Source organism: Juglans regia, chromosome 7 (genome assembly GCF_001411555.2).
Source record: "Juglans regia cultivar Chandler chromosome 7, Walnut 2.0, whole genome shotgun sequence".
Classification (NCBI taxonomy): Eukaryota; Viridiplantae; Streptophyta; class Magnoliopsida; order Fagales; family Juglandaceae; genus Juglans; species Juglans regia.
Window position 1 is genome coordinate 50,195,943 of NC_049907.1, and position 24,309 is coordinate 50,220,251.

The window sequence follows — 24,309 nt, forward strand, 5'->3', positions numbered from 1 at the left end:
CGGCGTCTCTTCCCTTCCAATCTCAGTCCCTCTCGTGCCATCTTTGACCGCCACGAGCAAATCCAAGCCACGGCCCGTCAGTTTCTTCGTCTCCTCCAGTGCACCGCCGCACGCCAGCGTGGCCAACACCGCCCCACCCATTCTCTTCCCCTCCGTCCAGCGTCCCTCCCCTTCCAATCTCAGCTCCTATCGTGCCGCCGTTAACCGCCACGAGCAAATCCAAGCCGTGGCCCTTTACCCGGTACTAGATCTCTAACCCGTACCCGGAATGGGTTGGTCCGGATTTTACAACCCGGATTTGAACAGTTACTTAAAACGAGGTCGTTTTGTTCAGTGGAGGACTGGATTTGTCTTAAATTAGTTTTCGACAAGTCTCTACTTCATGAAATTTTAATAGGCACCCATTCTTTCTATGATGTTTTTAGAATAACCCAACGCAAGCAGTAATTTGCTCATACGAGCTAGACTCTTGAGAGCCTTCCATTGTGCCACTCCCATTGTAATTTCGGCCATAAGATTAGCCATTTGATATTTAAACGCAAAACAGCTAACCCATTTTGAATATTCTTAGCCGGGTTTGGTTTCCAAATCTTTAAAACAATCACATTCTATCTCATCAATATTATACTCTATTCAATTTGCAATTTTATAAATGCTTGTCTTGTTCATTATGTTTGTTTTCATTCTTAATTTTTTATTATAGCATCATTCAATAATTAGCATTTTAATTTAATTATATTCTGTTTCTTTATATGTTATTTGTCATGGATTAGCTGGTTCAATTCTTATCTTGGTTGACAACATTTCACTACCTGTTCATTTGCGCTATTCTTATTATTCATTTATTTCTCCTCTACTTTTCAGTATTTTTTATCGCTTTTACTTGAAGAATATTTTTTATTTTACTTTTTTGTAATATTTATATTGTTTATTCATATCGCATATTTAGATTAGTTAATTTAATGTCCCGTTTAGAGACTTTTTTTAAAATAAATTTTTCATTTTCTTGCTTTAAATATAAATATTTACCATATCATCTATGTTTATATTCTTGTATATATGCATGTATATCTATATGTTTGATACATTGTTATTTAATTCTTATATTTTACTATTAAATTCATGCAATATCAATAATTTACTGTAAAAAACGAGATTTGGTGAAACGATATTGTTAACATTTATACTTAAAATTTTCAAATATCATCATTATTAACTCTTATGTAAATTTTCCTATAAAAAACATTTTAAAATTTTAAATGAAAAAACCTCAAAGAGAAATTGATATATTGTTCAATTGAAGGAGGAAAAAGAAGACATTTACCAGAAAAAATCACTTAATATGTTTGATGTAAGGTTATTTAATATAATTTAATAATAAAGAAATTATTTTAGACACCTCATGTCAATTAATAAATATCAATTAATATATTAGTAAAATCCCTTATAATTAAACAAATTTAATAATATTAATATGATTATAAATTTGCGTCAAAACAAATTGAATGTGCTATTTGTTAATGCCGTTCGTAAGACAACAAATTGAATGTTTTAAATATCTCTTTTAAAACTTGTCGCTCTTATAATATATACTTTAAAAATATCTGTATATCGTTGTGACTTGATTCTTGTAAGTCGTTGTATTCTAATTATAAAAATTATGTAGATCATATGTATAATGTGTTCTAAATAGAAAAAAAAAATCTAAAAATATAAATAAAATTACGTCCGTTTATAGTTAAAAATTTGAAACATGACAAAATTAGTCAACTGGGCAAACGTGCAGCGCACGTTATCCCTGCTAGTATATATATATACTAGTAACATATCAACGTCCAAGAGATGTTTGCTAGTTTAGATTTTTTATAAAAATTATATGATTTTTAAGAAAATAAAAATGATTAATAAATTATTTAACAAATTTTAATAAATATCTTTGGAGGATGATATGTTAGTAAAGTATAATAATTATACGTTTGGATAGATTGAAAAGTAAAAAGATTAGTTCAAAATACACCATAATTTAATACAACAATTTGATTATTTTGCTAAATTTGTTTAATACAAGTTTAACAAAAAAATTAGTTCGGATGCCGGCTGGCTAGTTTGTGGCAGATCGTGCAATGCATGACACCTCTTCATGTTCATTGTGTAAATTAAGTCGTGGAATATGCATATATATTGTGATTGAGCAATGCGTCTCAATTACATATTAATTTGAAAATTATGTACCTAAAATTCATTTTTTTAATCATATTACATCCCTTACATTTCATTTTTTTATTATCAAAATATTAGCTAGTTTATCATTGTACATAATAACTTCATTTGCTCCTCAAATATTCATTGGAAGTCAAATGTTAATAGACCCATCGTTCGACCAGGGAAGTTTTAGCTAGAACACCATAAGAAAAGGGTAATAAAATCTTAGGCATGCCCTAAAAATTGAGAAAACTAGCAATCATCGTAAATTTCTAAAACTTATCGCAAATAATCAAACCTAAAAGAATTCCACAAAGATATCGCCATTTATCAAATTTGTCACAAATAATCAAACCTGAAACCTAGAATATTAGATTCACCTTTGTGTAATAAGCTTTCTTGATTTCGGCCTCCGTGGTTGCAGGGTTCACTCCAAGCATGTCGTAGAAATCTGTCTCCTTCACCATCTTAGACTTCCCTCTTCCGATCCGATCAATTATATGCAGCTACAAATTCCCCTGTCAAAGTTTCAAGAACACATTGATTTTCAAAGCCCCTGTCATACCTAGGACATTTGGGTATGGAGTTAGCGCGAGTAGCCATAAAGTCAAGTTCTTTTCCTGTACTTTAAAAACTGAAGATAATGCTTTGCTAAGTTTAGGCTCATTAGTCATCTACCAGGCAAAAATGCAATATTCAATCCTCTAAGATTTGACCCAAATGCCATCGATCTTGGTATCTTCCTAGCTCTTCAATGATTGATATAGAAAGAAAAAAAGAGAAAAATAAAGAAACTGAGACATGCAGAAAAATTGAGACAAAGAGAGCTAAGAGGTAGAGCTGAGAGAAACTATAACAAAATCCAATAACTCATGACCAAAAACCAACAATTCACTACCCACGGCCAAGGACTCCTTATCGGCATGGTTGAAACACTCATCGCAATTCACAAGGCATTCTAGGCAACGTCATCCATTTATTTCTCATAGGATCAACACTTTCCACCTCTTGGATCACAAACTAAATATACCCAATGCTCCACAATCCACAACTGCTTTCTCAATCCATATAAACACTCACTTTTAATTATACCATTAAACTTTGAGACAAGGATGTGTAGTCCAATCTACTTGCCAGAGCAAGGCAATTTAATGTGGCGTCGTCAACAAGGCCCAGGAGAAGCAAATCACTTGTCCAAATCGGGGTCGACCATCATTCATTCCTCCCCATGAACTCATGTCCGAAATAGTAGTCATCTCCCTCCTCCCCTCCACTTCCTCCACAAAAATAATCATAGCAAGCTTTGTTTGTTATATTAAAAGCAAATCTCCACTATATCCTCCAACAAAAGCAAACAACTTTCTCAAACAAAATTAAATCTTGGTAAACGGCTCAAAAAAACTTATTCTATACCACAAATACCCCTTCACCATGAACGTAGCCGCTATTCATATGCTTGTCGCAATGGACAGCCTTGATGAAGTCTTCCCCAACCACACACCCAGCTTTCTCCAAATGTTCCATTAGAAACTTCACCATCAGAGTTGTCAAGGAAAAAATAAATAAACAAAGTCCTTTAAACAATCAGTCTATATTTGGCTATCCGTATTCAACATGAGGGAAAATAAAGGATGAAGAGCCCCTACTCATTGAAGAAGAACTGATATCTGGAGTTAAACACGTTAAACAAAAGAAGAAATAGAAAATAGGGGGGTATGAGTTGAGAGGGGAGGAAACCGAAGATATACAGAAAATTAGCTGCTACCCTGTAACGCACCTTGACTAAAAAGACCAAAACGCCTTCAATCAGACGAACAAAAAACAAGGAACTCAAGATAAAAATGTACACACCCAGCTAGACAAAAGGACGAAAGTGGAACAACAAAGTGTAAAATAAAAAAAAAAAAAAATCATTCATGTTCATTTATGTATAGTGGCTTTTAAGATATAAGGGAAATATGTTGGAAATATCCAGGTCTTTCTTTCAATGTTGTAGAGGGCCCGTATATTGTGGCGTTGCCGAGGATCGGGGGGCCGGACTCATGCCCATCTCTTTGCCGTTGGTGTTGTTGCATTCTTGGGAATAAAATATTATTAATTTTAATAATTTGTATTTAAAAAATATAAATTGATAAATAAAACTTAATCATTTAGTTTTACATAAATAAATAAATAAAATAAAATAAAAACCCTATCCCCAAATAATTGCCACGAGTTCATAATATTTATTATCTCCAAGTTTACACTAGACAGTAACATATGCCCGTATTTGGTGCAAAGCCTTCGTTGGTTTCTTAAAAGAGTCGGGAGCATCCAATTCCTTTCCAAGGTCATATTTTTTATTGTTTTATTTTGAATATTGTAATTCTCAATAACACTTATCGATATGACACATTTTAATGGTTTCACTTTTAAAATGTGCTCGTGCGAGTTTTTTTTTTCCTGTAACATATTGTTTCGAGAAGTACCTTTCCAAATCATACAATTTTGATAATGTTTTCTTCATTTAAAATTCGTCCATTCAAAATCGCATATAGTAATATTGCACATTTGTAGTGATTTCATACAAAAAGACTTGAAATTATAATCAAGTCATTGGAATGCCTTGACTTTTTAGACCAGCCTTTATATAGGAGGTCAATGCAATACGATAATCATCTTTAAGCAATGTAAGACTTACTACTAAGTCTCATATTGCTTAAGAATGACTATCGTATTGTGTTAGCCTCCTATATAAAGGTTGGCATATGATGCCAAAACAATCTAAAATCTAACTCTAATGAATTTAAGTTTTTTTTTGTAATTATAAAATATTTGGATCAAATTTTATTTTAGACCCAATGCTAGGCGGGAGGTTTGGCGGATGGGGTTTTTTCCCCCGCTCCCGGCACTGGGGTGGGGTGCGAGTACCCCCCGCCCTACACCATACGGGTATTAGCCCTAATTATAACGTTTCCAAATCCTAAACAAAACACACAAAAAAAAACTATTTTTTTAAATTTCAAAATAAACATTATATTAAAAATTGTATTTAAATAATTAGTTAACTTTATAATATTTTTAAAATTTTCTATCTCATTTTTCAAAATTTTATAAAATATTTTAACTCAAATCATTTAACTACTATTTATAAAAATATTGAGATATTCTAAGTATCCAAACGAACACCTAAACATATTAACTAATTAATTAGATGGAGATCGATAGTAAAGTGTCGTTTTTATTAAATGATGTTTTTTATCCTCAATTTATCCGATAAAGTAATAGAATGAACTATTTATCCGATTTATCTCGATTTATTAAAGTGCTCAATGTGAGAAGTGTCTTAAATTATGTTAAACTAGTTCACATGATATATGGCATATTAGTTTTCATTTCCTCGACGAATGAGTCCACGACATATGGTTCTGCTTTTTATTTTTGTTTCGTTTTCATTTGTTCATTTATATGAGCTGAAACTTATGCCAGTGGACCGAAGGCAGGTCCTACTCAAGCCAGATATCTTTTATATATGAAAAAAGTTACTTGCACTATGGGACCGGGGTATAAAATCGTGTTAACGGATCGTGTTCGTATCGTGTCGTGTCAAGATATGTACATTATATTTAATGGGTCAATACGAACACGATCCGTTAAGGATTTCGTGTCAAATTCCAAACCCAAACATAACACGATAAGATAATAGGTTGACACGATACGACCCGTTATGACCCGTTAATGAATAAGAAATAAATTGACACGACACGACCCGTTCCATTTCAACCCGGTTATGTTAATAGGTTGAACATACATGATACGACACGACACGACCCGTTTGACTTAATTGATTTTATATAAATGTTTAAATATAAATAATATCTATAAAAAAATAAAAAAACTAACTACAAGTCTAAAATTACAATCCAAACAAATATGATCCACACAATTTGTAATAATATTCATTATTAAAATTACTTCCCAAATATAATAAACAAAACATACAATGTAAATATATTAATGTTACAATTTCAAATATAATAAAAAATTAAAAACACAAATCTAAACAAATTTAGAACTTGAAGAAGGGAGTGGAGCTTCCTCCTTACCCTTTAGGTCTAAGGGTATAAAGGTAAATTTAATTTTCTTAACAGGTAATAATGGGTTGACCCGTTAATGACTCGTTAAGCAATCGTGTCTTAACGGGTCAACCCGTTTTGACCCGAATCCGTTAAGGCTAAACCCTAACCCGCTTTTATCGTGTCGTGTTCGTATTGGATTAACGGGTCGTGTCACATATTGTCACCCCTACTCAGGGTGAGAAATCCGGTGTAAACGACCATCCACGTGTATAAAATGAAATGGGACGTTTTATTTATATCTAAAATCACTATGATTTGATTCAAGCATCAAGACGAAACAAATGACTGAAGGAGCAGAACTCTGGGAGCAAGCTTTTCCTTTCTTGCAGAGAACACGAATATCAATTTCTTTGTGCAAACCCATTTTTTCGTCTCATTTATTTTTTGCATCTACTGCATATCTTTTTTTCATCTTCATCTTCTCACTTTTTTTATAGCACTCCCATTTGATTTGCAGCATAAATTATATAATGAAACTCACTCAACATAAATTGTAAAATTAAACAGAGCGTTTTGTTCAAATTTAGTACATTTCATATTCTTATTCTCATCTTCTCATTCGTATCTTCTTCTCATTTTCATATTCTCATCTTAAACGCAGCATTCCCTTTCGTATACTCACAAAATAGATTCGGCTTCGAGAGCAAGCTTCTCCACGGCGTGGGGCATTCGTTGCCTGAGATTGAATATTCTACAGTCTCGATGAGATGCTGAATGAAACTCTTCAACTTGTCCATGGCTTTATGTTGTTTCATATACTAGGCCATAGAAGATAATAAAGAAAAAATGAAAAAGGCAGCCATTTTGCATAATTGTGAGTTAGAAGATTTGTTTATGAGACTTTATCCTAATAATACAACTTGGGATGAAGGATTTGCTTCTGAGACTTATTTTGGCGCTAGTTGGGATGGTGGGTTTTCTTTGTTTATGAAATCCTTTATTTTTTTATTTAAATAATATTTGTTGACGTGATTCTCCGATAGGTATCCAATGCCGGATAGCATAATTGTTTATATATATAGAAAAAAAATAAAAATAAAAAAACCTCAAGCCCGAGATGGAGTACATTATTCACGAGCCTGGGCCCAATGCAATCCCTATTGCAAGCGCAATACGCAATGACAATGTAGAAGGAAACGACTCGTAGCCCGTAGCCTCATAACTTTCATCACCCGTAAATATACAATTGACTACTTAATATGAAAGAGCAGAGCTTTATTATAAAAGCGTTGCAAGGCTCTCTTAACTATCTGGCAGCCTGTTGTGTAGAAGGTTGTGTAGAATTTTTCTTTTTACAAAAGAAAAACTATCTGGCACCTTCGAACGTTGAAACTACTTTTTTGTTCCGCTCCCAGTCGGTGAGTCGGTTATTTCGATATAGGATTTCTGGAATTGACCGTACTTTGTATTTGGCTAGAAGTAATTTTCATCAGACAAGAAGAAAGAACCGAGAAAATGAGGAAGTTTGATCCATGGCCTGCGTTCTTCAAGCGAGAGTGGAACCGAAACTGGCCATTCCTCGTTGGCTTCGCTACCACCGGGAATATCATAACCCTATACACAGATGTTGCGTTTGGATGTTGAAATGAGTTGAGTTGAGTTGAGTTGAGATGATAAAATATTGTTAGAATATTATTTATTATTATTATTATTATTATTTTAAAATTTGAAAAAGTTGAATGATTTATTATATTTTGTATTGGAATTTGAAGAAGTTGTAATGATGAGTTGAGATGAATTTTAATTCCAAACGTAGTCTTACCGGTATCTTTGTAGGCCTCGCTCACAATATAGTGATTTAATTTACTCTATCTGTTTTGATACGAAATCGTTTGCAGAGGAGGATGCAAAGAAATCTCCGTTCGTGCAGACGCACCAGGAGTTGAAGCGGAAGAAGTACGTTCTAATCTCTACTATCGCAACGGTCATCAAATGCTTATATATGTGTGTATAATCTTTAGTACTTTCCTCTCTTTTCTCTTCCAACAATGGATTTGAAGAAATCGATTTACTTCTTATTATCAAGCATTATATCAGATATGAATTTTAGACACCTAAGAATAAGGATTTGGCAATTCGAGGCTAGATCCTCGGACATCGCTGTGGCTTTAATTGATAGCAGTTCAGGATTATCAAGGTGCCACTTGTTTGTTTGGATGCAATGATTAAGGATAATTAGTGCGGACGTGAATGAAGACGTCGTATTTCTAAAGCGAGCAAGTTCGTTGATCGGGGAGAAAGAACTTGAGACTTGAGTAAGTTCATGACTCATATAGTTGTACTCTTGTAGAGTGCAGAAGGAATATTGAACATACGCAGCAATGTTCTATTATATATTCTCAGAATGGTTGAAATTCTCTCTTTAATTATATGCTTTTTGGTGAACAGAATATTTACTCACTACCGTGTATCGTTGTGATTTTAGGTGACCTGAAAAATGTTTGGAGACTTGATCAATACAATACCTTCTGAAGGAGCAAGAGCTTTATGTGAAGTTTTTGTACTTTGTTTTTTGGTAATTGTCTGTTCTATTTTCAGTTTAGTTTATCCTAAACCTTTACTTTGGTCAGTATGTTTGTATTTCTGAAGTCGGATAACAGAGGAAATGGTAACTGAAGTGACTACGGATCGATGGTTGCATATGCCATCCAGTTCAATGGTATAGATTTACGGTAAGCGTTTGCCAATCGTAAACACACTAAAATATGGATCCAAGCCAACTTTATTATGATAAAAGATGCTCTCATTTATGCTGCCAAGGTAAATGCTTTAGGGACACGAGTCTCCCGAACCTGGCAAATGCACTATTATAATCATGCCAGCGTTGTATACTTATTTTGAGAAAGAATCATATTTATTATTAAAAAATTAATTTTTTATATATATTAAATATTTATTTATTTTTTAAAAAGAATGTACGATGTTTACATACTTTATGACTGTAAATATAATTTATATATAAAAAATGATAGACACATACAATATTTATTGTTATTTGTGGTGATTTTCTATATAATTTTTAAAAACACTATTTTATTATTGTCTATGTTGATTTTTTAAATGCTCAATAAATATGTAAGTTCTATTTGATGCATTTATCTTTTTCACTTGAAGGCTTGAAGTTGACTAAGAATTTTAAAATATTTTTTCGTTCCAATTATGTATGAACTTATATTTTAAACTATATCTAAAATTATAACCGAAATCCCTTTAGATGACTAAAAATGATTTTTTTTTTCTTTTACTAGTATAGAGATTACAAAGTAGAGTTTTTTTTAGAGTAACGCGAGAGTTATACAGTTCGAAATATTGCATTAAAAATAACCCGAGGAGGTAATAATAATATCATTATATCATGCCACATACCGATGCTTCTGAAATTGCTGAACCATGGTCTCATTGTTCCAATTTTATTTCATCTTCCTTTTTTTTCCTTTGTTTTTGGTTTTATTCAGCCCTTTTATTCAGTTCCAATTAGAAATAGTAGTATTATAATTTTAAAATTGCGTCATAATTTTTTTTCCCCCTAGGTAGCTGATTGTGGTTTAGGTTCGCTCGTTCTGAAATGGATAGACGCCCCCAATATAAAAACCCTGTTTCAACGCTTGAGACTTTGAGTCAAGGAGAAAAAGAAAAAGAAAAATGGCAGCGAAAATGAACCAGTCGATACAGAACGCTATCTGGCTCCTAAATCCTCTACATCATCATCCCCTCAGTTCCAAAGTCAAGCCCCGTCTCCATTTTCGTCGACAGCCCTTCTTCGTGTCATCTACTTCTTCTTCTTCCATGTCGTCTAAAAGAGCTTTATTCTGCACCTGCACCAGCTCAAGCGCTGACAATAATGGTCTCCACGATGGCGGGCCCTTTGTCATAACAACTCCGCTTTATTATGTGAATGCCCCTCCCCATATGGGCAGTGCTTACACCACTATCGCTGCCGATGCCATTGCCCGCTTTCAGGTTCCCTTCTCTTCATATTGTCTGTATTTTGTTGTCTGTTATCATTTTCAATGCGAATTAAGTTTTCAAAATTTCGGTTTTGAATTCGATTTTTGTAAGAAAGTAGGATATAGAAGGTTGGGGTTTCTTGTTATTTTAGGATTCTAAAGTCAAGTAACAAACAATATTTAGCTTCCTCCTGTTACTTCTAGTTTTTTCTTTTTCCCCAGAAAAGGTGTTTTTTCATGAATTGAGAAACAGTGATATACAAATGTCTCACTTGAAATAGAATCAACTAAATATTAAAAGCTCAGCCAGTTAGCCAGTTTACTTTTCTCAGTCTGTGCTGTTTGATGGCATATAGTGTCTTTTCTTCTTCGAAAATCACAGAAAAAGATGTAATAATTTGATGGGGTTGACCGATTCTAGGATGTAGTAGAAGGTAATTCTTATGGCTCGTGTATTGTGGCAGAGACTGTTGGGAAAGAAGGTCGTATTCATCACTGGCACGGATGAGCACGGAGAGAAAATTGCTACAGCTGCGGCTGCCCAGGGTTCCAACCCAAGTGAGCATTGCAATGTCATTTCACAAGCTTATAAGACTCTCTGGAAAGATGTAATATTTAACCGCCATTACCATATACTCTCAGTTTACCGTTAACTGACTCGTTGAATGTTAAAATTCATGTGGTCCTTTTACATTTTTCGTACTTGCTGCTGCCTGCAGTTAGAAATAGCTTATGATAAGTTCATTCGGACAACTAATCCCAAGCATGAAGCAATCGTGAAGGAATTTTACTCGAGGGTTCTTGCCAATGGTGATATATACCGGGCTAACTACGAGGGACTATATTGCGTCAACTGTGAGGAATACAAGGTAGTGTTTGCATATGAAGTGGATGTAGCAACCATAAAGTGTCTTTATTTTTTTGTGCTGATATATTTTTAGAAAATCATCTTTGAAACTTGCAAGAACTCGACAATAAAACTCAGTATCTGGGCCTCCTTTTTCTTATGTTCTCTGATATCATTTTCAGTTTAACATATATATCAATATATGCATCATATGTTTTAGTGAAAGCTTTTATGCTGTTGTGGTCATTTTGCTCAAGAGTAGCTTTGTGCTTGTGCACTTCAGCAGTGTAATATCGTGACTCAATTTTTTTTTTCTTTTTCTTTTTTTTAAAAAACTGTGTAATGTCATTATCTCTGTGAATATGCAGGATGAGAAAGAATTGCTGGATAATAACTGTTGCCCTATGCACCTTAAGCCATGTGTTATGCGGAAAGAGGATAACTACTTCTTTGCCCTATCAAAATATCAAAAATTATTGGAAGCAACTTTGACGGAAAATCCAAATTTTGTGCAGCCTTCGTTCCGTTTAAATGAGGTAAGATAATGGTAAAATTTGTAATTAGTTAGGGTACGTTTGTTTGTGGAAAGGGTCTTGGAATGGAATGACTATATCTTATTTTGGTCACATTTTTATAAGGAATGGTTACTCTGAAAAATGAGAGATTCCTAATGCATTGGAGTAGCTAATTTTTCAAAATACTCGTATTACTTATTATAAAAAAAATGGAAGTGCCTTGGGTGGCTGGCCACCCAATCCACAGCAACCCACGGCCACCCCCGTGATGGAAACTAAACCACCCAGGGGTTTTTGGAGGTGTCTAGCCACCCACTTGGGTGTGGGACTTAGGTATTTTAGGAATTTTTCTCCAATTCGATGAAACCCTATGTTTTTTTACCCAACGAAAGATTAGGAGTGCTCATTCCCATTCTTTTCTGAATGGTTCTTGAGCCAAATATGCCCCTAGTCTAGTGAACCCTATATACTTTGCATCAGACACTATTGTAAGATTTATGCAATTCTTGCTCTCAGTATGACTGATTTTCCTGCCAAGGTCTTAAATGTGCTCATTGAGAATGTTGTAAGCTTGATATGTGAAATATTGTGTATATATCATCGTAGAATGTAATAGCTATTGCTGTAAATTGTAATCATAGATACAGGAGAGAAATGCAATTTAACCGTTACAATAATGCATTTTCTGTACTTATAGTTCGGGATATTTAATTTGAAGTATTTATCCATGATTGTAATGTGCAATTCTATCTTAAATTAGTTCTTTCTTGGAGAAATGCCCGGTATTGGTGGTGCTTCTGTATTGGTGGTGCTTCTGTTAGAAGTTGATCCTGCTACCACCCAAGGGTGGGTGGGCAGGAATACTACGACTTTTCACCCAAATTCCCTCTTTCGACACACACACACACTTGTTTTTCTGCTGTTACCACTTCCTTCCCTAATCAATTTCTCCTATAAAATATCTTCAAGGTGCAAAGCTGGATCAAAAGTGGGCTGAGGGACTTTTCCATTTCCCGAACATCAGTGGATTGGGGCATCCCAGTTCCTAATGACAATAGGCAAACTATATATGTGTGGTTTGATGCTTTATTGGGGTAAATCTCTTTTCTTCTGTAACTTCGAAATCTTAATATTTTATAAGCTTCCAATTTCCTTATTTGCATGACTAATATGTTTTCTTTTTTTGTATATATCACTGCGAATTGTAACTGACATCAGTTACTGCTAACTAACGAAAACAGATGTTTATAAATTGTTTAAGACAATAGAGAGTTATCATGGCTCCTGCTTTACATATCACCCAATACTCTATGTTTATGGGTGGTAATGTTCCTTTGGTGAATATTTAGTTGTTGAATTTCTTCAGTTACTTTTTCCCAGTTATGTATCAGCACTAGCAGAAGACGAGGAGCAATCTAATTTGGAAAGTGCCATTTCTTCAGGTTGGCCTGTCTCACTGCACTTGATTGGGAAGGTAGAACATCTTCAATGTGTTTTAAGATGCATTTTTTCCCCTAAATATTACCCTTTGTGAAGGTTTTGTAGATTTAATCAGCATGGCAATCCGCCACCAAAATGTAATCTTGTTTTCCATGTTAGTAATGCCAATTATGGATTATCAGTTTCCTCCTCTCCGTCTCTAGAATGTGGTTTATGGTGTCATATTCTCCTTGAAGATGCTTAGTTAGAAAGTTTGTGTGATTGATCACCTAGTAGCTGTGCTAAATTAATTATCTTTGTGCTAGTCATTACAACCTGAGATAAGTCATACTACCCCTTATTCTTCCAGTGTTTTTGCACATAATTCTCTCTCCAGGATTTGATTGGCTTCCTTGTAAGTGGTATATTTAAGCAGTTGACTTCAGATAATTGATGCTGTGAGCATCATATATTGATGTGAACACGCTCACAAACACACCCGCACACACCCACACCTTATACGGATCGAAATCAAGAAAGAGTCGATAAGTTTGATTGACAGGGGTAGGGCGTATCACTTACTTGAACCTGCTTTGCCTCGATAAGTTTGTATCTGGTAGAATTGTTGCAGTACACATTATTCTTGTGCTTATTCTAAACCCATGCAAATTTTGCTGGAATGCGGAGAATTCTTGGAATGTTTGTTTTTATAATTTTTCTTATTTTATATTTCTCTGATCCTCTGTTATTTTGATTAAGTTGGGTGTTTTTTTGTGTGCCTTCTCTTTTTCTTTTTTGTTGTCAGGAGCCTTGTCTATTCTAATGGCTGTTTCAATTCTCCTTCTTTACTATTACTAAGAGTTAATATTATACTTCTTTAATGTTTTTGTTATTCTTCTGTAGGATATTTTGCGATTCCACGCAGTTTACTGGCCAGCCATGCTAATGTCTGCTGGACTTAGCCTTCCAAAGATGGTGTTTGGCCATGGATTTTTGACAAAGGTATTTGAACCCAGAGCATAATTCATTTTCCCTCTATAGCTATAAATATAATTTCATTGTGTGCTGTGTGTTCTCAAGGGAGCTATTGGTTTTGAAGTCTAAGCACATGAGCACATATTTGGATAGTTTCTTAACTTTGTTCTAACCCCTAGGGGTTGGCTCAAGTGGTAAAGGCCTTGGGCTTGGGGGTATGCTCCCCCTAGGTCTAAGGTTCAAATCTCCTTGGGTGCAAACAATCTCTAGGGGCCATTGGACCGGAAGATTTTCCCTTGAATTACCTGATGTACACTTACGGGAAACTCCTTACTGAGGGCCTGTGCACTCTGGGATTAGTCGGGACGCTGTTCCTAGACACCCGGTGCCAATAAAAAAAAATCTTAAATATACCATGATGCCTGCGGAGTTATGCTTTTCTGCACTATATTGGAAAATTCGAAAATCTTGGAAAAATTCTCTTGGGGAAATATATTGATGTGATATATCTGTACAAGAGAAGTGGGATTGATGGACTCAATAGAAATCACAGTATTATGTGCATACAATAATGGACATTTCAATAGTGATCCAAAGCATTGCATCAAATTGGACTTAAATCAAAAGAGATTGTTCAAATTAATGTTAATAACTGTTTTAATCCAAAAAAAAAAAATTACTTATAAAAAAAAATAACTGTTTTAATCTGTTTAGCATATTGATGACTTTTTTTTTTTCTTTCTTTTTCTAGTTGATAAGTAGAATACTTTGTTTAACATTATCTTGGTTGCTGTAGTCTCATAAAATACCAGATATCTCAAAGTAAGCTTTGTAGAAGTGTCACTCTTGGAACATGAAATTCTGTATGCTTGTTCAACTTGAAAAATCAGCAGTCATGCGCGTGAGGTAGAGTTTTTAAATGTCTCATATGCCTAATTTTATTTTATGCAGCAATGCTTTTTATTTTTAAAATTATAGGATGGCATGAAGATGGGGAAGTCGCTAGGAAATACCCTTGAACCAAATGATCTGGTTCGTAAATTTGGGCCCGATGCTGTCAGGTACTTCTTCCTTAGGGAGGTGGAATTTGGTAACGATGGGGACTATTCTGAAGATCGTTTCATCAATATTGTCAATGCACATCTTGCCAATACAGTTGGTACATCTCCTCTGGCTTCTTATAGGCAGTCTTTCTGGATCATTAAGGTTGCTTTATACTTGTTTGAATGGTTAAGTGAAAATGAATGTATATGATCTCAACTATTTCTTGCAGGAAATCTTCTTAACCGTACTCTCGGACTTCTAAAAAAGAACTGCCAATCTACTTTGGTGGCTGATTCAACGATTGCAGCTGAAGGAAATGTATTCCGGGACACTGTAGAGAAGTTGGTAAGATTTGTGTGGAAATGTCTCATACAAGCGTGCTGTTAGTTTAGTGGAATGACTTGATAAAGGGTCTTTAAGTTTCAAACCATGAATGCCTGTGTACTTGGGCTATGCCTATCAATACTTCATCAATATAATTTTTGTTTACTGATCAAAAAATTTTCCAAATCATAAATAGCCTTTACGGACTGGTGCATTTCTTGACCTAGTGGGTCCTCTTAACTTGGCAGCTGCTCAGCATCCTGGCAGACTGTTCTGGATTTTGATATAGCAAGCTAATTCCACTACTGCCAGCTTTTCCTAGTCAACATTATTGCTAAACCACTTATTAAAAAAACCATTATTGCCAGACCAGATTTAATTATATCGTTCTGATATTAGCTTTTTTTCCAGAAGCCTCTTCATGTTCATAACCTTCCTGGTTGAACTGAGGATATTTTCCTATATGTATCTATGAGAGGACATGGAATTCGGTTTCCTCACATAAAATTTGAGTATCTATCCCCTCATTGGGGGTTCTCTTGTTTGGTTTGGATTGTTGTCTGTGATTAATTGCTTTAAACCTTTACCCCAGGCCTTCTGACTTTCCCACTGTTTACTTTTGGTAGGTTGAAAAAGCCCGGGTTCATTATGAAGGGCTTTCATTATCATCAGCTTGTGAGGCTATTTTAGAGATTGGCAATGCTGGTAATTCCTACATGGATGAACGAGCACCCTGGTCTCTCTTTAAGCAAGGGGGTGATGCTTCTGAAGCAGCTGCAAAGGTTATCCATATATGCTCACGATAAAATTGTAGCTTAATTTGAAACCAGTAATCAATTCTATTTATTTGTTTAGCATTTGAATCTCACATAAACTCAGCCTTTTCTTGTATTTAATTTATCTACTATAAATGGTATGAATACAGCTGCTCCGTCAGTATATAGGTCAATTAACCGTCATAGTAACTAGATGCTTTTATTGGACCTCATACTCGGTGAGTTTTTGGTGTTAGAGCAGGACCTTGTGATTATATTGGAAGCATTGAGGATTATAGCAATTGCATTGTCCCCGGTTACACCAAGCTTATGCTGGAGAATATATGGACAGCTTGGCTTCTCAAAGGACGAGTTTGACTCTGCAACATGGGTCTCTCTCTCTCTCTCTCTCTCTCTGAAAGCACATAATTGTATAAATGCCCATGTGTTGTAGCTGATGCATCATCAATTCATTATAAACTAAACTAAAGGTTTTGCATTGTAGATTGAGACCAAGTGGGGTGGGCTAAAAGGTGGTCAGGTCATGGCTCAACCAAAACCAGTCTTTGCAAGGATTGAAAACCGAATGGAAGACGAAGATGGGGGTGAAGCAGCAAAAAAGGAAGTGAAAAACAAGGACAAAGTACCTCAGACCCAAGGTGTTGCGGAGGCGTAGGGAAGAGAATACACATCTATCTTGTCCTTACCGCAAATTTCTGTTTTTTATTTTATTTTTCCAGATTTTGTTGTCAATTGTAAGATTTAAATTACCTATTTTTAGCAATGATTTCGAGACCGATTGCTCTTGAAATCTCCAATAAATTGCTTCTATATAATATATATCATTTGTTTATATTCGGTAACAAAGAGCCGGTTACAAGTTACAACATGTCAAAATGTTGTCCCATAATATATCGACAAAGAGAATAATCCAAACGAGTGAAAGTGCTTAAATGCTCTTGCTATTAAAAGTTAATTCGTAAAAGACGTTATCCTTAACCAGCAAACTGCAAATTGAAAAATCCATACAAACCACCATTTAAGTCAATACCGACTCAGAAGTCAGCGGCATTTTGTTAACCTTAAAAATCATATTTTTTATTGGTTAACATTCAAACTTTCAAATATCTTTGTATAATTAAAACAAATACACAACCGTCAAGCCTTCAATGCTCCACAAAAATCCTCGAAGCCTACTATCAAAGATCGACGTGAGCAAGACTATCAAAAGAGCAGTGCAGCGGGCGTCTGGGTGTGGCACGAGACGGGTCCAATAAGGGCAAAAAAGTTTGTAAGAATTGTTTTATACTCTTAAACATTTAAAAAAAATCACATCATTAAAAAACATTTCTTTAATCACTAAGTTAAAAAACAAAAAAATTGTTGGGACCCAATTGTCGGTGAGATTAGCACTTTTCCTATAAAAAAGAAGATTAACACCAGTACAACTTTCTTCGCCTCTCTCTCATCTTGCACCCAAAACTCAAAAACATAAAACGCTTGAGAAAATCAAGGGGAGGTTGTTCGGATAGGCAGTGCATTACCCTGATGCCAAAATATGAGCGTGTAAAATGGACATGACCAAGCCAATCTAAATTTAAATAACCAAATAGCCAAAGAAGCAATAAGCTCCGCATTCTAACCAATATAAACTGAAAAAGCAAAGGTACGCAAGATACCTCAGACTAGAAAGTTTCTTCTGAATATCAAATCAAAAACCGTCCAAATCCACAAATAGAGGTTCTTCAACAAACTAGGCTACGCACTAAGGGGCTCAATGCCATTTTATTCTATATATATGAAAATAGAGAGCAAATAATATTATGCGGAAGAAAGCCAGATGTCAATAATTTCTCAAATGCTCCTATTGCTCTTATCACCAGGTAACAAATGCGCCCGCATTCTAGCAGTTCCTTCCCTACCATACTGGGAGTTTTCATTTCTTAGGGGGGACTCCAAGCCTCGTCCGGAAATCCTCCTCCATGAGGGGAAGTCCATCACGCAGCTTGATCTTTGGTTCCCATCCTAGCAGCTCCTTAGCCTTTGTGATATTTGGCTTTCGCTGGCGAGGATCATCTGGTGTGTTCTCCACCATTGAGATCTCCACATCAGGATTGATAAGCTGCAGGCGACACAATGAAGCATTTTAGTTTCTATGATTATCTATTCCAAGTTCATATATTTGTAAATAGTAGTGAAATAGTTTGATTTAAGATGTTTTATGGATTTTGGAAAAAGATAGAAAATTTCAAATAAAAATATAATAAAGTTAAAATATTGTTAAAATTTTTTATTTTTTATTTTTTGAATTTGAAAAAGTTGAATTCTTTTTTGTGTTTTGTTTAGAAGTTTGGAAAAGTTGTAATGGTTAAGTAATGACTAGATGAAAAAGTTGAATATTTAAAATTGAAAAGTGTTTGTGTTTGTGGTGTTTGGACGTTAAGATGAGATGAGATGAGATTATCTTGCAATCCAAACGAGGCCTTATACTCTATAAAGCGTAATCAGCAGAATTGATGGATATAACATTTGCTGGAGTAAGAATGCAAAGTGATAACACGCCTCTTTACTCAGATCTATATTGATTTCAAGTATTGGTAATCAAAGGGCAACAAATGTTAAAAAGAAAAAGAATAAAAAAAAAAACAGACCTCTTTGACGGTCTCCGCAAGTTCAGTCATTGTAAATTCACCTGTAACGCATAAACCCGAGTTAACAGTGAGAAATCTAAATTTCATTGTTGGAATGATACCTAATGGAAACGAGTTACAAGATTTGTATAAATAACCTGGGTTCCCTATATTGATGGGCCCAGTGTTCTCTCCTTGCATTAGTCGAATAAGGCCATCAACCTTCAAAATCGGAGATAAAGAGTTGTGGATCAATAATCAAACCAAAACCCAATGGGTGCTCATATTAAACCTTCACCGGTAAGACAGCTCTGGCATACCATGTCAGAGACATAACAGAAACTCCGTGTTTGGGTTCCTGGCGCTTGAACAGTCAGGGGCTCACCACTGGACAATAATAGTTGACACATCCAAAACGTTTCATATATCATAAATGAAATAAATGTCAGTTGATCCAACCTCGGGTAAGGAACAATGATGGAAAATCTCGGGGAAATAATGGAAATGCAAAAAGGTCAGTAGGAATTGGCAGGGAAAGGGGAAGAAATTGCTGTTAATTCACTGTTAATACAACACAATTACCGGATTGCTTGAGCTATGAAATTGCTGACAACACGCCCATCATCAATATTCATGCGGGGCCCATACGTGTTAAAGATCCTAGCAATCCGAATCTCTGTCATTGAATTATTAAGAATAGATGACATAAGAATTTTCATTATAATAAAGCAGGTAGAACATAAAAAATATAACTCTTGTTCACTTATAAAGCAGAGCAAGGGAAGAAGAAAAAGAAGATAATTTTTTTTACCAATCCCATGCTGCCTATGATAATCAAACATCAAAGTTTCAGCTACACGCTTTCCCTCGTCGTAACAACTCCTCACTCCTGTACATTTATGCAACACATAAGACAATTGGAATGTGCTTAAAGTTGGCCTAATTAGTATGCGTTGAATAAGAACTTTACTAATTTATACAGATGACATTCATATTAAAATGCAAACAGATTAAGCCACAATAAAAGTGCAACTCCAATCAAATGGCCTTTGAGGAGAGTTCCTAGAATATAAACACTGAAGAAACATGAAAAAGTTGCCTTGAATATTGCAGAGACATCATGATCAATATCTTGGTTAGCAGAATGGCAGACATACCAATTGGGTTTACATTTCCCCAATAACTTTCCTCCTGGGGATGCACAAGGGGATCTCCATACACCTCTGAGGTTGATGTAAGTAAAATCCTGCACGCCCATTTCATATCCTTGAGTAAGGCAAATATATTTGTAATGGCCATATAAACAATATGATATAGAAGTCTCAGACCTTGCTCCCACTCGCTTTGCGAGTCCCAGCATATTCAATGTACCGATCACATTTGTTTTTATTGTCTGTCAAAGTATCACACGATTACAAGTTAGATGACCTCTATATCCCCACAATATGAAAAATATTCACACTAAATTAGTAATAAAAGAAAGTGGATTTTGTTTTCTTTTGGGGGGAGGGGGGGAGATCTGCATAAAGCACAAATTCAAGAGTCTGTTGCAACTTCTATCCTTGAGTCCTCCCAACAGCTACACATGGCTGTTTGTGTTCAGAAAGAAATAAGTACAGATATACCCACCTTCACGGGGTTGTATTTGTAGAAGATTGGAGAAGCAGGGCAAGCAAGATGATATATTTGATCAACCTCTACTAGCAATGGCTCAGTGACATCTGCAAGAAATAAACATGGAATATAAAAATATGGACACCCTCTGGCAGATATTATGACATGAAATTTTGAACAGATTTGAAACTCATTTCAGAATGGTAAAGCTGACCAACCAAGAAAATATACAAAAACATCAAAAGAAAAACGAAAAATCCAAGCAGTAAAAATTGACGGCATCAGTATACTTCTCAACTACCAAAAACTTGGCAGATATTTGACCTGTCCTTCCATATTTACAATATGCCAGCCGTAGTCTCCCGCACTAAAGGTCCCCAGTTCGAACCTAGGCTCAGAAAACTTATTATTTACTTATAAAAAAAATCATTGATGCCAACAAGTTTCACAATAACCATTATGCACGTCTATTCCATCCTGTTCAATTTGTCTATTTTCAACTCAAGTTGGAATTTCTACCGATCAAAAACAAAAATATGCAAGTTGGAATTTATACAAATTCTTTTTTTGATAAGTGACAATATACAGAGTGAAAAACAGAACATTATACAGAGTGAAAAACAAGAGACAACATACCATGACGAATAAGCTCGAATCTTGGATGGCCAATCCACTTCTTTAGGTTGTCCTTTGAGCCAGTGAAGTAATTATCCGCAACAATCACCTGAGTATATTTGGAAAGGAAAATGGTAGGCAACACAAGAAAGATAAATATGGATTATAAAACTTCATCAAAGTGCACATATAGACCTATATATATATATATATTTCAATATCTACCAAATGATGGTTCGATGTCTAGCTTTCATACAACGCCATATTTACAATCCTATCATCATTCATATCCTATTTATCTGACTGCTGGATATAGCGGGGAGAGGCTTGGTTGGTAAAGGGGTTGATCTTATGATTCAAAAGAACAACAGTGGAAATAAAATGTTTAGCCAGCTACGAATGCTTACCTCATTCTTTTCATTTTCCATCAACTTGTCCACAAGGTGAGAACCAATGAATCCAGCTCCTCCAGTGACCAAAATTCTCAAATTGGACTGCCATCAAACGAATGCTTAAGATCATTTTTTTTTTTATCGGTATGAATGCTTAAGATCATACAACAATGAGAGACTATTATGAACAATTTGAAAATAAATTAGTGTCAGATCGTGCCAACAAACCAATCGTATAACAGTTTTTTTAAAAGAAAAAAATTGCATTACCTGAAAGAATTTGGAATTTCTTAAAGGAGATGGGGTTGGAGGTGGTTTTGTAGCTGCATGATTGTCTCCATTTGAGGCTTCCTTGGCCATTGCTATCAGTTTCGTCTTGAATTCCTGAGCCACAAAACAGTCAAAACTCTCAATTAAGCGTCAAATTCACAAAAAATCCACAAACTATACACTCATTTAGCTGTAGTCAAACCAACCCAAAAACTCAACTCCCATAACTTTCCCGTAGAATTATAGCTACATCATGAAAAGAAACTGCTAAATTTGATTTCAGAAGAAAAGAAAATCAGATCACCTGTGAGATATGAAAAAATGTTTTCAGAGACACTAACTTAGTTTCTGATATTGTATCTGAAAGACGAGAGCTTTATATAAAGAAAGAAATGGCACCAAACGAGAATTTTGTAAATAACAAAAATAATAATGTGTCACCAGTCACCAACTTGAGAAATCGTACCCACTGAAGAGAGAGGGAGAACAGAGAATTCTTGAATAACACGGAAAGTAGAGAGAAATGAAAGCTTCTCACCAACAAAACCTGACCCCACACCTAACGATTTTTCAGATCTGAATCTCGCTCTCCAAGTGCCCAAACAAACAAATTAAAAAAAAAAAAAACCCAAACAAAATATAGAAACAGTGATTACAGATAGATTTTGACTCTTGACTGGGGCAAATTACCTACGAGATATACAAACCCGAGGCTTATCTTCTTTCTCTACTGAAAGTCAGGGATTTGAAGGTCCCATGAATGTATATAAACACGGAGTTGGCGTTTTATGAGCAGTCCTACACCGAGGGTGTATCACCAGACAGGTCCCCAATAAGGGAAATTTTTTATTTATTTTTTAAATATTAAAAAAAAAATTTACAAAACACTTTTTTAATTATTAAATAACAATAAAAAAAATTGTCGATCCAATCGAAACCAACCGTCGGTGAGAATATCATTTTTCGTGTTTTATTAGTAACTGAACGGCGAACACTGCGGTGCCTCTCGAAACATTTGGATTTGACGGAGTGGGTGGTACGCTGGGAAAATTCATCTGCCGAGCATTAGATATAACATTACTTTACTTGCCCTATCGTAAGGGCCAAGGGGTCTTGATCACCACGTCAGACACGGCTCAGGCTCTTGGGAAAAAATGGAAGGTCCACGTATCAGTGAGTTATCCTATGTGACGCGTCAATGCGTTGGATGGTTTGACTTTGAGGAGCGATAAACGCTCGTGGATGTTATCATCTTTACTTTTAAAGTTAATGTTATGTATTTAACTTTCTATTTTCAAGCAAACTTTGAATATCCTATTCATTCTCATCCTGTGATCAAAATGAAACATCATCCGTTGCTCATCTTTATTTAATGTGGTACAATAGGATTAAAAATATAATTTATTTATTTTTTAATCATTTAATTAAAAATAATAGGAGAATGAGAGAATTTAGATTAATGATGATGATCAATAGTACTCGTTTTTATTTTTATCTACTTTAGAGAAAAAATAATAAGAAGTGGCTGTAGTTTAGTGGTAAGAATTCCACGTTGTGGCCGTGGAGACCTGGGCTCGAATCCCAGCAGCCACATCTTTCGATCATTTTTTTTTTTTCAATCTATCTATCTTTTTCCAGTTGTGGCAGGGGTTATATATTTTTGTTCAGAAGAAAAATAAAGACTTTCTGAACGCTCTAGATTTTTGGAAGGGACTCGGTTTGTTTTCCCCTTTTTCGGTTATACTTTTAGATTGACAGATCATCTAAACAAATTAATTTCATCACTATAATTTTTTTAAATATTTTTATATAAAATATAATAAATAATTTAATTTTTTAAATTTAAAAATAAAAATTATAATAATATTTTATTCAATTTATAACTTACATCTCATCTCAACTAACTATTTAAACAACTCCATCTATATAAAGAATGAATCATTTACATAGGGAATTTTTTTTTCTTATGAAATTGATTGATTTTTTTTTTAAATCTGAATATTTAGTACAATGAATTCTCAAAAGTCTTCTAAAAATCTCTACTTTTGAAAAAATATCCTGATGGAAAAGAAACAAATAAATAAATAATTCTACTATAGGTACTAACCGTTAGGTACCTGTTGCGAAATCGTCTAATGTGATTAATGCCATGTCACATTTATATTATTATTAAAAAAAAAAGGATTTCAAAAGCCCGTCACGACGCCAAACTCATATTTTTTTTTCCCCAACATCAACAATTTCTCTAGCTCTATGTAGCAGATTAACGACCATCAAATCCTTCATTTTCTTTATGCGGGAGAGAGTAGAACCGTGAAGAGGAATAATTGTTGGGGACTTCATCTCCAAAAATGTGAAAGTTCATCTCAATCAAGGGGAAGAATTGCATCTTAGCACTGCACCCTGGAGATTTTTTTTTTTAATTTATTTAATGGGAAGGGAGCTCTTTTCCTTTGGGAGAAATTCCACTAAAGAGTTTTTGTTGTCTCGGAACGAAAAGTGAGGATTGAACTTATTTTTATCATCTTCATTCATTGGCCTTCTGAGCAACAGGCATCAAGTCTTCGACTCAGAAGAAACTGTACCGTTGTGCCGTCGAATCCCCATTTACACCGATGGTCAATTTTTGAAAAAGAGTGTCA

At 34.8% G+C, this 24,309-nt stretch overlaps 2 protein-coding genes and 1 non-coding gene across 8 annotated transcripts; 2 read left to right on the plus strand and 1 right to left on the minus strand.

Moving 5' to 3' along the window:
• Positions 1 to 9,915: 9,915 nt before the first annotated feature.
• Positions 9,916 to 16,986, plus strand: LOC108986349 (methionine--tRNA ligase, chloroplastic/mitochondrial). Its single transcript, XM_018958930.2, has 12 exons — positions 9,916 to 10,280; positions 10,732 to 10,875; positions 10,987 to 11,136; positions 11,483 to 11,650; positions 12,599 to 12,723; positions 13,010 to 13,103; positions 13,952 to 14,050; positions 15,002 to 15,182; positions 15,297 to 15,412; positions 16,018 to 16,173; positions 16,409 to 16,537; positions 16,652 to 16,986. Exons 1-12 carry the CDS (start codon positions 9,963 to 9,965, stop codon positions 16,820 to 16,822), a joined length of 1,851 nt encoding a protein of 616 aa, XP_018814475.1. The 5' UTR covers positions 9,916 to 9,962; the 3' UTR covers positions 16,823 to 16,986.
• Positions 16,987 to 17,758: 772 nt separating this feature from the next.
• On the minus strand, positions 17,759 to 22,705 carry LOC108986350 (UDP-glucuronic acid decarboxylase 6). Of its 6 annotated transcripts, none has more exons than XM_018958931.2 (13): positions 22,358 to 22,705; positions 21,668 to 21,781; positions 21,413 to 21,499; positions 21,027 to 21,114; positions 20,406 to 20,497; positions 20,105 to 20,169; positions 19,934 to 20,022; positions 19,588 to 19,665; positions 19,359 to 19,452; positions 19,097 to 19,163; positions 18,935 to 18,998; positions 18,798 to 18,838; positions 17,759 to 18,268 (listed from the first exon to the last, which is right to left on the minus strand). In XM_018958931.2, exons 2-13 carry the CDS (start codon positions 21,755 to 21,757, stop codon positions 18,083 to 18,085), a joined length of 1,041 nt encoding a protein of 346 aa, XP_018814476.1. In that variant the 5' UTR covers positions 21,758 to 21,781; positions 22,358 to 22,705; the 3' UTR covers positions 17,759 to 18,082. The 6 variants fall into 6 exon arrangements, with proteins under 6 accessions (XP_018814476.1, XP_035547918.1, XP_018814480.1 ...); XM_035692025.1 differs by having other exon boundaries at positions 22,610 to 22,642; XM_018958935.2 differs by having other exon boundaries at positions 22,206 to 22,496.
• Positions 22,706 to 23,188: 483 nt separating this feature from the next.
• On the plus strand, positions 23,189 to 23,260 carry TRNAH-GUG. The gene has a single exon. It is a non-coding gene; the product is annotated as a tRNA-His (tRNA).
• Positions 23,261 to 24,309: the final 1,049 nt, after the last annotated feature.